This window comes from Athene cunicularia (genome assembly GCF_003259725.1).
Source record: "Athene cunicularia isolate RWA chromosome 3 unlocalized genomic scaffold, athCun1 chr3_part1, whole genome shotgun sequence".
Taxonomy (NCBI): Eukaryota; Metazoa; Chordata; class Aves; order Strigiformes; family Strigidae; genus Athene; species Athene cunicularia.
In genome coordinates this window covers 118,527,741-118,542,805 of record NW_020799097.1, presented here as the reverse complement: position 1 = coordinate 118,542,805, position 15,065 = coordinate 118,527,741, and the positions used below count along the sequence as shown (strand labels likewise).

At 41.4% G+C, this 15,065-nt stretch overlaps 1 protein-coding gene across 2 annotated transcripts in view; it reads right to left on the bottom strand.

Moving 5' to 3' along the window:
* Nucleotides 1–14,347, bottom strand: part of SNAP25 (synaptosome associated protein 25) — a 29,886-nt gene extending 15,539 nt beyond the window's left edge. For both annotated transcript variants that reach the window (XM_026846085.1, XM_026846084.1), the window contains exons 1-3: nt 14,209–14,347; nt 13,513–13,554; nt 5,077–5,125 (exon numbers count right to left, since the gene is read on the bottom strand). In XM_026846085.1, the coding sequence (XP_026701886.1) occupies nt 5,077–5,125; nt 13,513–13,554; nt 14,209–14,280 (163 nt within the window). In that variant the 5' untranslated portion in view covers nt 14,281–14,347. The remainder of the gene's footprint in view (nt 1–5,076; nt 5,126–13,512; nt 13,555–14,208) is intronic.
* Between the last annotated feature and the right edge of the window lie 718 nt (nt 14,348–15,065).

Here is a 15,065-nt window from a genome sequence, read left to right as displayed (position 1 = left end):
ACAAGTTCACACTTGCAGAAGATCATGTCCTTTATCTCCCATTTAAAGAAGCACTTCAAGGTCAGAGTATAAACATCTTTTGATGGTTCGTAGCAGTATTCTTGGGATATACTACATCTATATGTACATTTATATATCATCTATGATATATAAGAGGATTGGCATTGTTCAGAAGCAGAATACACATCAGTGCTATGTTTCACTGAGATTTCTTTTTTTTTTTTTTTTTTTTTTTTTTTACCCCAGGAAGCTCTGCTAATTCTTAGCCCTTTTGGCAAATCAATACCCTTTTACATCTGAGAATGTCACTTTGATTCAAACACAGTGGCCATATATCTTCCAGATCTTACAGCAAACTAATGGTATATCTTAGGATATAAACAGTTTTGACTGTATTGTTATACTTATGAATTACTTCTGTATTAAAACCAGAGACAACTGAGGGACTATGAGTTGGTCCTGTTAGTTTTACCATATCATTGTGGCCCTTTGCCAGTGGGTCTTTGCTGGGATCTTCCATAACAGCCTGGCAAATTCCCACTCTGTGACTGATCTGGGGAAGTGGCTGGGAGAGGGAAGGTGTAGCACAAGCATCCCATGGCTGCTCCTATGGTCTTAACATCTTAACACAGCATTGGATGCAGGACCAGGGCAGGGCAAGTACGGAGTTGCTCCACCTTTGTAAACCCCTCTGTGATTTATAACAACTGTTCCTTGACTAGTGTCCAGGATCTGCGGCCTGTGCTTGAATGTCAGTTAAATGCCTGCGGAGAAGGGAACTTGCTCCTTTGCCTGGAGTATTGTGTAATGAAGCAATTTCCACATAGGACAATTTTAATTAGAAGGAAAAAAAAAAAAAAAAAAAGTACATCTCAGAACACATTGTAATCATAATTGCATACAAGAGGGCCGAATCTGAAAGCCAGTCAGCAAATTAACTACTTCCAGTGATATTCAGTGATCCCATTTTCCATAAAGGAGAATCATATTGGAGCACAGGACATTTCTAGGACAGCCTTTTCAGAAATCCTGAGTCTTGACCTAGCTTGCTCTGAAAGGCATTGCTGTGCACAGGTACGAACGGAAGCAAGCTGGCAGGGAGTACTCATGAACCCACGTGTAGCTGTGCTAAAAATAACAGTAGACAAGGCACAACCTGCTTTTGTGGGGGGTTAATTTGTCTTTTCCTCTGCCCTACACTTTCATCATAATTAATACCACTTTCTCTATAGAATCTGGAATAGTTGATGGTTACTGGTTTTGTTGCTGATTAGCAAACCATTTTTTACTGTGATCAGCTCAGCTCACAGGTGTTGTTGGAGCACCTCTAGCAGCTCTGCTTTTGGCATCTCACTGCTTATCAATTTTTATGATAGCTGTTGAATAGGAGATAAGCTGGGGAAGGGGCCTATGCAAGTGGCCAATAACTTTGATGAAAAGGAATGGCAATTAACTTTGTATTTACTACGGTTGTTTCTCCAGTGCCATAGAAACAGGTCAGCCTAACTCATACAAAGCTAAAACTTGCAACTCCTTCAAAAACAGTAGAGGTCAGTTAGCATGGGTACCATCACACAGTGCCAACACTTTTGCTTGTGGGGTTGCTCAGTTATTCTAAAGTTTTGTCTCCATACTTGATCTGGAGTACAGATCTGCTGGGTAGATTAAGCTGCTCCCAATGTTCACTGGCATTGCTGGTTGTGCATTTGCTGTTGCTGTAGTGCAGGGAGAAAAATTCAATTGCATTGACATTTTCTTTGTGGCTTATCAGAGTTGTGCTCTATCTTGTCTTGGATGAAAAATGGCTGTGCTGCTACTGTTATTGAAAAGTTTATCCGCTCACCCTGTTTTGAATACAAGAATGAAATTCTTTTGTAATAATCTGCGTGAGGACATCATCGCACCAAAAAAAAATGTCCTTGAGGGTCCAAGTCTCTCTGTTGATACTCCCAGGTGATGAGAGTTTACTTTGGATGAAGAGAGATACCACTCTGGGACCCCTCCTGTGCCAGAAATTCGGGTTTATCTTCATATCCCCACTTTGTACTATCAGTTTAATTTCTAGAGGCTGCTTTGAACAAACATGCATCCACATATTAATATTTTTCTAAGTTAGCATGTTTCAAAGACATATTCAACAAACCAGAGCAACTGCCACTGCTCAATAATCCTTTGCAGCATGACATTTTTAATCTAAAACGTAAACATTTTAGTTTAAAGCATTATGTATATATTTATATTTAAATAATTAATTAAGGAATCTTGACTCAAGGCCAGGTTTAAAAAAATCATAAGCATTATGGATGCACACAGGGTCTGGGAAAGACTTTCTCACTGATGGAAAAAAATCTCAACAAGGAGAATCTAATGTCTTAGCTCCTTCCTGTGGGCTTCCTAGGGGAAGAACTGTGTTGAACTGTTTTGGGTAACAATACCTGACTCAAAAAAATAACAACTCTTGGTATTGCAGAGGGACTACTGTAAAAGCCCACTCAGATTCCCAGTGACTTCAGAGGGCACTGGAGGAGGTATCTAGTTTTTATGGCTGTCCCATTCTCTGTGAAACAGGAATAACGAAACCTCTTGTGAAACCCTACATCTCTGTAGGGTCATAACAGACTCTGTGGCCCCCTGCGCAGCCATCTGACCTGAACATTTAAGTAAAAGGAGTTAGACAGACTGGCTTTATTGTATAGATACCTAGTATCTTAAAATTATTTTGACTTATTTCCTTTTATGATCCCAAAGACTTCTGCTTATTGATATCTGAAAATGAGTTCTGCTTTGCGTTACTTAGATTGAGATCGGCTCAAAGACGTTTTTCTTGTAAGGTCTGTTTAACTTCAAAGCAAGCAATTTTGTAAGGAAACCTAGAAATAGAGCTTCAAGCAACTGCAGAGATTAGATATTCTGCTTGCCGCCCACTGGAAAGATCAATGTCATGTTTTTTGTATATTTAACACCTAATAATCTTAAGTGACTTGTGCAGTCAGCTGAAAGGAGATCACATGGAATTGTTAGCAAATTATTTCCTGAATCTGATAATCTGCTGAGACATCCCTAAATTGCACACATTGTGCTAGTTACAATGGGTTCAAAGTCATCATTAGCATATTTTGCCCAATAATATAATGTCTTTTATCACTAAAATGAAAATAATCAGGAATTATTAGCCCTACATATGGCTAAAATGGACAAAACTTAATTAAACATTTAGCATAGTACAGTGGTTACAATATTCCCAGGGTTTGTAGTATTGTTAGGCTGTTTTCCTTGAGAAACCCATACTGTATAGTCACAAGCTAAATTTACTGAACCACTTAAGGCATGACCATAACCAATTTAAAGAGGCTTTTAAATTGTCTAACTCTTTCCTGCAAGTATCGACTACCTGCATCTCTGGCCATACAATATACATTTCAGGTTTCACCGTCGGTAAGAGTTTAATACTGAGTTCTCTGGACTCCAAAGAGGTCTCAGGTCCAGTCTCAGCCCCTCAGCTCACACAGACCATTGTTCCTAGCATGACTAGAGTTGGTCGGACAACTTTTGTGTACAGGGGTTTAGCAATAATAGAATGCCAAAGTAAAAAACAAAATTCAGGATTAAAACCAAAATGAAAACACCCAATAATCTGTAGAGAAATAACAGTTAAAGAATGGAAACATACTTTCCCAACACTAAACACAAGGGAAGTTATAGGAACCACTGAAGTTATTGCTGATCTGCCTGTGCATTACATTGCAAGACACACCTAGGTATTTATGGACTTCTTTATTTATGGACAATATTTGTGACTTATTTTAATTGTATAACTCTAAGACAAAACACATTATTTAGACAGGTGCCATATCTGTTTCAATATGAGTAATTTCTGGTTTTCTGTATTCAATGATAGTTCTTTTATTGCCGTTGTTCAGGCAAAAAAATTTTGAAGACAACAAAATATTCTCTCTAATATTTTTCTTGTCAAGGGAAATTGATGCGACAAAATTTGGTTAGGTTAAATTCTTTTCCCTAAAGGGAGAGGTTGGGGTGGAAGCAATGAGACATACATCAAAAAGCAAATAGGAGAAAATACTTTCTGTTTATGTCCTGTTTCATTCGTTTTAGTGCCAGAGAGGCAGGGACATTACAGATGAAAAACGCCTGTCAGGTTCTGCAGTCCGTTTCCCAACAATGCCATACCATTGCTTATAATCGTTGTCTGGGCTTGATGAGTAATACAGCATTACCTCTGTAGAAAACAGTTTTGTATCATGCCACATAGTAAATAATAACAAGGGCTTTTGAGGGGCCGGTTTGATATAGAGAAGCAGAAATTTGTACTCTGTTGATTTAACTTCTATTTGGAGACACGATTTTGCTGATGCTGTGGGTCTGCAGTAAATTAAGATTTATTAGTTTTGTTGGGGAGGGGGCGGGGAAGCTACCTTCTTTGTAGTATTATAAAGGACAAAAATGTAATTTCCTGGAATGTATTGAATATATCTAGCTCTGTCTTTGTCACTGTCATGCACAGACAGGGACTCATCTAAGCTTGAAAGCTCCTATATGGTCAGTTGTAACGAGCTGATCGTGTCGTAGCTTTTAATGTTAAATTCTTGTTATCCTCACTGACATTTCTATACAAAAAGCAACTGAAATTTCACAAAGTAGACCTGTTTTACCTTCTTTACATATGCATTTTATTGCATGCCTTTGACTTGTGGCTAAAACAAGTGAGGAAATTACATAGCACCTGTGTAAATAAATGTTGGATTTTACACTTAAGGAGGCAAATCTTCTCATCGTGTAGCTGGATCTTGACCCAAAGCTTGCTGAAAAAAATGATGATTTGGATGGTTCAGGCTGCAGCTCTCTTTGACATTAAAGGGATACAGATCGAAAGAAGTGCAGACTCTTATGCAGTTATTGTACGTTCCTCTGTCAGACAACGAAGCTAAAGACAAAGAGGTTTGGGATTTCTCATGCACAACCACACATATTTTATGGCCCTCATTTTCAGGATTGCACACAGTTAGTACAGTACTTTGAGAATGGATATACTTCCTTACTGAAGCAATCTGAACTTACCTCCTTGCTCATCCAACATAACCAAAGTCCTGATACCAGCATCTTTACTCTACATCCCAATAGTGGTAGCAAGGTAAGGAGGGAGAGGGGGAGAAGAAAAAGAGAGAGAGAGAGAGAGAGAGAGAGAGAGAGAGAGAGAAATCAGTGAGGGAACATTCAGCCCTAGGTATGGGACATAGGAAGACAAAAGAAAAACAGTGAAAGGAATGACAAGGTCATAGGGGCCGGTGGCACAGGCCTAAGACCGTACGTGCCTGGACACTGTATAAGGAACTGAATACCCTCAATTGTACCATCAAGTCCTTCAGGATTCACTGGGTTACTGAACTACTTCAGAAAGCACAAAATCCTGGACTTTGAGATTAAAATAATCACTTTACACAGCAGTAATTTCCAAAAAGAGAGGGTTCATCTGTGAGTTCTCTGAAGCAGAAGGGAAGAAGGGGGGTGCTGGCATTGCAGGTGTATCTTTATCTCACAGGAGAAATTCCCAAGGAAAATAGATATGACACAAACATGTTTGGGAAGGAGGCCCGGTGGTTAGTACACAGCCCTTGCAACACAGAAGTCAGAAAGCTTATGTACTTGGGAAATAATTTTAAAGCAGGCTAATATTTAATAGGATTAAGCTATACTTTTTGGCTCAGAGATCTAATAGATATGGGTTTGAGCCAAGTTTTAATTCAGCCAACAGACACCTTTATCACCAACAGACTTTGGACTGAGCTTGAAGGTAGGGTTTTTAAAACATCTCTATGCTGAATGTGCCCCTGAACCCACAGGTTAGTGGGAATCTTACCACCTTTGCTGGATACACAGTTTGAGCAAAGCTGAGCAATTCAGAGCTCCCACCTGCCTAAAGCAGCAGCCAGGCACCTTTCACAAGTACAATTTTCGCATGTGTTATCATCACTCTGGGATGTGATCAGGTGTCTCGGGTTTCTGGGTGCCTGTGATACTAAGCTATATCACAGATCAGATTAGCTCCTTTTTAATTACGAAGGGGAAACTAGCTCCATTCTGCTTGGAGCAGTGGTAACATCTGTGAATAATTAATGGCCTGAACAATCTCCTGACTGATGCATTTCAGTAACAGATGAAGTAAGTCCTCTGCAGCCTGACAGCTTGCCAGTAGAGTCAGCTGGACATGTGCAGCAGTAATTTAGGTGCTTCCATGAACATAAAGCCAACTATACCCCTGTGAAGCTGATAAAGTTGGGGTCAATTTTGGAGAGGGCAGGGCAGGTACCCACAGTTGCACAGAAATCTGAGGAACAGAAACCTGGAGTCCTGACTGATCTCATGCTTTTCAGGCCACCCTCCCCCAGCTTGAGGCAAATTAAGGACTTCATATTATCCTTCCTCCCACCTGCCCTGCTCCCTGCCATGGCTCATCTCTTCTTGTGGGAGCAGTGACGTCTCTCTGGGTGTCAGCTGCCCGGTCTGTGCTTGCAGGGTGCTCCCAGGCAGGCTGGCAGCACGCTGCCCACGTTGGCTGGGCTACCAGCCTGACTCTTTGCCACACTCAAGGGCTGTCTGGCTGGTGCAGCTGGTGCTTCTCTGCTTTGCTTCAAGAGGATCCTGCTCAGCTTAAGAGGGACGCAAGATACCTCTTGTTATGCTCTCATCTGCCTCTCTCTACACTCCCATGCTCGTCTTGAATGTCTACGTCACTGCAGAAACTGGGAAAAACATCAGATGTGTGCAGCCTGGTTCACTCCCTTTTCTTTAAAAATAAACCCCTGTGTGTGTTGCCAGGTAGAGAGAAAAAGCCTCCTGCCTCTTCTCATGGTCTGCCATGCTCTACTGCTCTTGGGTCAGCTATCTACCAGGTACCCACTGCTGCTCTTTCCCTTTAAGCTCATACCACGTTTACTTCGTATCCCAGCTGACTTTTATTATTGCAACCTTTAGAAACTTAGGGTCCAAGGGTCATCTTAGTTTTGACTTTTTAAAGTAAGGAAACCATTTTTAATTATCTTACATCTTCTGTGAGGCAGGTGTCAGAGTTGCTAAACACTGGATGGGCAATAGCTTTTTACTGTGCTCCTTCTATGCTCTTGGTACCCAGGAATATCTTACCCCAAAAGATTTATATGTATTTTAAAAAACATACCTCATGCAAGCACGAGAAGGCTGCTTGAGTCCTGAGTCATCTTGTGTTTGAGTAACTATGGTACAGTCTCACATGGGACCTTTCTAAATATTTGGCTCAGAAATCTCCAGTCGGTGGTGTGATAGTTGGTGGCTTTCAATGAGCCAAACATAGTCAGGCTGAGAAATGTTTACTGCCCCTTAACCCCCTGACCTTATTTTCCTGCTATTTTTAACATCTGAGTAAACCGCCTTTATGCAGCTAAGATGTACAGTGACCTGAATAAGACCTATGCTGAGACACAAATTCAGCAATTAGATCTTACGGTTTGTATTTCATATTAAATCCTTGCACAGAGTGAAAGAGGTGCAGTTTTCTTTTACTTACCTGGCCACAAGTGCCATTAATTTTATCAGGCGTACTGAATCTGTTAAGAGCAGCCTGGCACAGCATTAATACTGATGTGAAAATATTAAGGTGTGTGCATTGAATATACTTGTCTGCATCTGCGGTCTAATCCAAAGCATATTGAAGCTAATAAAAAGATGGTCAGTGACCAAGATGAGAGGTGATTCAGACATCGTGACAATCTCCTCCTGTTCCAAGTTTCTATTAAGCATCAAGTTTCTGTTTTATTCACAAAAAAATTATCTGTGTAAAGCCAATTTTTTTTTTTAAGAAAATGACCTTTGTGCATTTAAAACATACTGAACTTTTAGGAAAGTCTAAATATTTCCCTTGTGACTGACCCTCTAGATAACTCAAAACCAAACATGTCTGTAAGACTGAACTATTCTATAACTATGCTCATCATCCAGATGTTTGAGCAGGAGAGAAATGCTCAGTAACTGACCCTCAGTGACAATGGACTGTGGCACCTCTGGAAGCTACAAAACCTCTTAATTTAAAGGAATATAGAAGAAGAAATGTGCCAAAAAAAGTTTGGGGCCCAAACACAGACAATGTTGATATTTTCTGCACTAAAAGTATCACAGAAACTCCTCTTGGTCTTAGCAGGAGCAGGTGTCAGCAGACACACTTGAACTGGTTGCTTAGAGAGTGTTTAACAGGAGGTGATGAAAGCTGTGTTTGTCAAGTGCCAGCCCAAAAGTGTATGTTTGACAGCAACCGATCATAAAACCTTGATAACAGACTCCTAGAAAAGCCATAGTCACTTGAGGGGCCCAGTGACCCATGGTTTGATTTGTCTGGTCCTGAGGGCTCAGGAAGGGTTCCCACCCACATCCAGTGCTCACCAACATCAGTGAGATCCTACGTGGGGAGCCATGAATGGGTAGAACTAGCGAGGTCCATCTTATTATGAAAACGTGCGCTAACCGTACACTTTCCCCAGGATTAAAGCCTTCCTTTCTTCCTGTGCAGTGGAGGAATTTCTTAAGACCCTAAAGTCTTGCACAGGCAAGCCTCTGTTTAGCTTCTAGCAAAATAAGGCTTCTCAAAAGATGGGATGCTTAGGGTAGTTCAGGCCAGAGAGAAGAAAAATGCATCTTTTGCATGACCCTACAGAGTTCATGGAGCACATGCCCCTTTATTCCAGCTCTTAAATCTTTTACAGCCTTCTCTCTCCAGAGTTACTTCTGACTCTCCCTGTCTTGTTGTTGCACTTGAGAGGAGAATTTGGACTGCTGGATTTTGCCACCGTATAGCAAACATCTCACACTCTTGCCCTTTAGAAGAAAATAGCACAGCATGAATTGCTTTTGTTGAGGCATTAAACTGACAGCTCTGGAATTCCTCAGTTTATCAGTAAAGCAGGTATACCACAGACAGTAAAATATATAATAATCTTTTCCACTCCGCCATGACTCTAGGAATGAGCAGGTCAACTGGCATGTCCCCCCAGACTTTGATTTCCATGGAGATTGCTGTGGCTTGCCAACTGTTTTTCTGAAAAAATCTGCTCAATTTTGCATGCAAGATGACCCCTTAGAGCAGGAGGCCACCACTTTTGACTTAAAAATCAATCACATTAGGTGAAAGAGCACAATGAATATAGACCCCATAAAGTTTATGAAAGTCAATGTCCTTCAGCCTCTCAGTAGTGCTAAACTCTGGTGCTGAGATAAAAGCAAACCAGCAATGAGTACTGGTTTGGATTCAACATGTTTTCTAGGAATCATATGCCCAGGTTCTCTACTGGGCTGCTGGCTAAGCCACTGATCAGAAAGCCAGAATATATGATTTTAAAACTCTGGGCTTAATTCAGCTCTTAGGTATCTAAATCTGTCAGTGCTTCAGTGAAGCCAGTTTAACCGCATAACTGGGAACCCTTTTGGAGACTTTAATATACATTATCCTCAATCTTCTGTAACAGCTTTTTAAAACCTTTTTTTTTTTTTTTTTTTTATGAGGGTCTCACTCAGGACAAGGCTGCAACAAAAAGTTCACTGAAATTTGCCCAGCACTTTCAAGGGGAAATTCATTGCTCTATCATTTCTTGTTATTGCTGTTATGTCACTTGATTTCCCAAGGTGGGATTAAAACTAGGAAGAGAACTGGGATGGGTTTTGAAAGGACCCAACAGTCCCTCCAGTGTGTTGTGTCTCATCGATGCCTGCTACAAACGGCAGCTGCTCCAACTTTGATTTAGCTTGAAGGGTGATTTTCATAACAGTATAAGGGAATGATATATCAGAGAATCCAAATTTTAGAAATCGCTTTCTCTGCATTTCAGGAGACACCCTGAAAAACAGATACACACTCTCAGTTATGTGAAGAACACATAAACTTCCACTTTGATGAAGAATTTGGCTTCAATCAATATGGATCACAGAGTTTGTTTTGAATAAATTAAAACAGACAGTTATGTATCAGAACAGTCTGACATTGCTAGCACTTCCCAGAGATACTGAAGAGAAGTGTCAACACCCTAAAGACAAAAATGTGTTTTACATAGTCAAAGGGGTCTAATCCTGCATAGGAAAAACTGAGAACAGAATTATGAAGCACACTGCCCTGTGCCAGATATTATTTCTGTGGAATTAAATATATTAAAACACTCTTCTGAACAGAACTGTTCCAATAGCTAATGATGTCAAGTTAGATTTGACAAGCTTTGGACGAAACCCTAAATTAATAGAATATTTTTTCTTTTATTCTTCAAACTAAGGAACATTTGACTATGATACTAATGTCAGGGGAAACTCACTTGCCAATCACAAATGAAGTTAGTTAGTAAAATGGCCTATTGCAAGTTCAGCGTCCTGCATAGAGCAGCATTGTGAGATTATCAAACATTTATCGCTTTCCTATTTCAGCTTTGATATGCTAGTAAATTTGACTCTAACCCCCCAGCATATGAGAGGAGAAGATAGTCCTGTCTGGATTTAAATGTACAAAACAGCCCTTTTGTCTGTACATGTTGCTAAGTGCTTTCTTGCTGGGCTTTCTGCAGTACTGATCCTGTTGATATTCTTTCCCTTGCTGCATCATAACTAGAAACCATCCTTTTTTTCATCCTACAATGATAAATTTAAAGGCCATGGTGGTTCCACTGGAATATGGTATTAGACTCACTATTTTTCCTTGCCTTACTCCTTACCTTGCACATGTTACTCTGCATTTCATAAATTTGTCTCAGAGGTAAAAAGCTTGAACAAGAAGATAAGAAGGTCAGCTACAAACTGTGTATTTAGTCTCCCTTCTTCTGCCCCAGTTCATTTCATATTTTGGCCCAAATATTGCACAGCATCATCATAAAATACAGGTATTTATAGCACTGGGTAGCTGAGTAGCTCAAATGAGCATTGCTCGGTGTAGACCTAACTGTGTTGCAGGGGTATGCTGAGCACCACAAAGCAAACTGATTTTTGTAATCTGCCATCCCAGTACATAGCTGCCTTGGGGCAAAGCAGTGTCTATTTGCAAAAAGCCACTCACCACGTCTTCTTGCTTCACATGTTGTGCTAGGACTGATACAATCAGCTTTTTACAAAGCTGGGTTATAAAAATAAGAAGCAGTAACAGATTTGGTTTTCCTTGCCGACGTTCCCTGGGAACAGCACCAGGGCTTAGTCCCAAACTCAGACTAGTCTTCTTGGGTAAGGAGGGCACTATCCTTTGGGGATATAGGTTTTGTCCCCCAGGCTATGACCTACATTTCAGCATTACTGTTGCCTTGTACTGCTGTAGGGCTTCCCCAGGTGGACAGCACTCTTCTGTCTCTATAGTGGAGCCAAGTCAGTCTGTTTATTCTGTATTTTCCTGCTATCTAACAGAGCAGAGCCAACCATGACAAGATTCCATATATATGTATGTAGTAATAATGCTTAAACATGGATGCATCCTTTTCCTGAGTAAGAAGTAACAGATTTGCTGTATCAAGAAAACAGAGTAAAAAGAATTCTTTCACTGGGAAATAATATTTTCTATCTCTTCCCACTAGACAGGTTCTGCCAAGCAAGGGAGTCTAATTGGATTTTTTGGGTCTATTAAAACAGAGCAGTGCAAGTTCAATTTCAAAGACGCTCATAGTTTGTCTTTTCAGTATAAAATCTCTCACTCCCTAAATGCTGCGTTCTTTTAAAAGTAGCTAGGAAATGGGGTCAGAATAATCAACCAACTGTTTAGACCGCAGAAGAATTTTAAAGGTCTTTTGTAGTCACATTAGTGAAAATAATATTCAGCTCATTTTAGAAGAATTCCCTTGACTACTAAGTGCTAGTTTTAGAAACTTCTCTATTTGGACAGGAAGATATTGTAGCATCTGAATAAAAGCCAGGTCCGGAGAGATGCTGAGCTCTTCCAAGGAGCGCTAGAGTCCTACATAAATTCACTGGTAAATTCAGCAGTCCCAGTTCTCCTCCCACTTTGCCATTTGCTGTGATTTAATACTGAAATTCCAGTGGCATTCACAATATGCTAGTTCAATATGTTAGGAAGACTCAAGCAGTGCATAGGTCACACAAATATGGCTCAGGAGAGACAGGGCTGATATTTACTGATGGCTTGGCCCTGAGCAAATCGTTTCCCTTTCCGGCGCCTCTCTTTCTTCCCACTCATCATCTGCCTTGTCTGTTTAGATCACAGGCACTTTGGGGCAGCAGGCTCTCCTGCCTTGCATTTGTGGAGGTACCCATGTGAGACTCTCTTCCATGTCGTTGAACTGATTTCAGCAGGGTCTGCATCCAGCATAGAGTTGACATAAAGTGATGGTTAGAAATGGCATGTCCAGGGAATTGAACAGCAAAAAGGGACAGATTGCTTGTGAGACAAGAGCATGTTTCAGCTGCAAGGGGCCCAGATCTGAAGTGTTTGTGGAGGAGAAGAAATGCTGACTATGCTCAATGACCCATCTGTCTGTCTGTACACAGAAATTTAATTTTGTCTGCACTGGACTCCATTGATCTCCACAGTCATGATTGATTTCAAGGCCATGAAGCCTACGGCTGGGCTTGTGCTTGTTCCCGAACGTGGGACCTGATGAAATTTTCTTCCCGTTGTCTCTGCTGGACACTCTTCTGGCTGTCAGGAGTACTGGCACTGTCAGCGCTGATGACCCTGATTAAAAATGTCACCAGCTCCAGAGCCAAGGCTTGCATGATGTCTGAAAATAATATATCCTGTCAGGCGGGAGCAAAGTTTGCCACCGCCTGATGGCTGAACACTAAACCAAACTGAGTTTGGGAATTTCCAACTTTCAAACCCCTTCGTTATGAAGAGGGTGAAATGAAGCCTGACTCAATTGTTTTTTCCCTTCTGGCAGTGACCCCTCCAGGTAGGTATAAGCCCTGAGGACTGAGCCTGGGTCCTCTTCCTTAGCACCACAGAAAATCAAAGGACTTCCCTTCCCAAAGCTGTTAGTCTAGGACATCTCATGAGCCTTGAAATCCTAGTAAACCTTTCAGAGATATATAAAGAAGTGGCATTTAAATGCTGTGGTGACTGATGCTCTATAAATAACTGCAAGCGTTTATGGAGAGGGAGGTATTTAAAGACAACACCTTCCCCACTTGCAGTGTTATGGCAGGGACATCAGAGCTATGCCAGCACAAGGCTCCAGGAGCTCTGCAGCAAACTCAGCCATTTGTCCCTGACTCCAAGTCACCTTCAGAGCCTGTTTCCTTGGTTTGTCTCAAGTAGCCTCTCTCATTGGATACTCAGGTATGGCAAAACAGTGCTGCAGCATCTGCCCTGCAGTGTGACACTTGGCAACTAGGGCACAGTGTCTTAAATGACCCTCACAAGGGGTAAGGATAAAGGGGGACAGAGTGGCATATAAAGCTATGGCCATGCCCTAACAGCATGAGTTAAATAAAAAACAACAAACTCTCCATCACCTTTGCTTACAACAGAAGTGCAAATAAAATGCAAGTCCTTACCTCTTCAACAAGCTGCAGCATTCGACGGGTGCTCTCAAGGGACTGAGAAAAAGAGGAAGAGACACTTAGATTTGGCAAGATACAGTTTCCAACACTAATGTGGAGGCTCATGCTGACAGTATGTTTTTCCTACGCTCTTTGCCTTCCCTCAGAATCAAACCATGAGCAGAGGGTATTGGTGATCTCTTCATCCCCAGCTCTGTTATGGCTCGTGAATGCAGCAGTTCCCACCCCATCTCAAGGCAGCTGCAGTCTCTAAGGCTTGTGCTCCCGTTGCTCACACACAGTGGCAGCGGTGCTTGGAACAGCTGCTGTTCCACTTTAAAAATAAAGTCTGTGGTTTTCAGCTAAGACTTTTCAGAGACCTAATTGGTGGCTTTTAACATTTAATAGGTTTGGCAAATTGAAGGAATCCTCAGAAAATATTAAATTGCTGCTTTTTTGCTCTGAGGCCAGTCAAATTGATGCAGACTCTAATACCTAAACCAAACTCAGGATCAATAAATGCCTTAATCTAGACTAAACATGACATTAAATTTTACCCCGGCTCATTTCTTTTCCAATTCTGCTTTCAACGTAAAGCTGACAGAAAACAGAATCAGCCCTAGAAATCCTTTGCCGGATCAGCTCGTACTTCTGGATGTGTCTCTCGGGCCCACCCCAACCCCATGTTTCGAGTTGAGCTATCGGTCTCACTTCATCAGCAAGCTGGTCGGCACGCCGCTGCATTTCTTCCAACTCATTGCGCATATCAGCGTCTTCTGCCATTTTAGCTGTGGGTGTGTTTGTGGAAGCTGCAGACCAAGGATTTGCGCTTAGCTGCTTGTGAGCCTGGAAGACAACGACAAGGGAAAGAAACAAGTGTGGTTAGGCTCCCTGACTCACTGAATTGTGCTTAAATGTCAGTCCCACAGAAGTGCTTTTATCACATGAGTGCCCTCACCCAAACTCTTTTGTTCTGGATAGCAATTACTATAGAGGAGAGAGCACACAGGATTGTTCAAGGTGGTGCTTTATTCCTGTATTATTAATCACTCTTGAGGAACCAGGATGTATCCTTGTCATGTTCTTGGAGGAAAATCCTTCCTTTTTTCTTAACCTTTCAGATGCTATTCATATCGAAGCTGGAGACTCAGGAGGTGTTAATTGCTACCAGAAACAGTCTTGAGACCCATTCATTCTTCTCTAGAATTAAAGGCCTTAACATGAAGGAGGTCAAGGTTAAGCCTATGCCACTCACGTCCTGTATTTCAGCTGCATCACTTGGAGGGCTGGACCCTCAGCTAATACATCTGCAATGAAACTAAAGACAATGAAACTTTGCAGATTTTTATCAGCTAATGACTCGTCCACCATGCTATAGTTTAGACTCTAAAATAATAGCTAGACTGGGAGAAGTTGTTTACCTGGGAGAATCCTTCATTTCAGAGAAAGTGACAGCAGGACCTGACTGGTATTTTCTCCCCAAAGTGGGTCAGATTCTGATTCTGGTTATCCCTCTCAGTACAGAATGACACCACTGAGCTCATCCTAACCAGAGACCAGGATGTAGC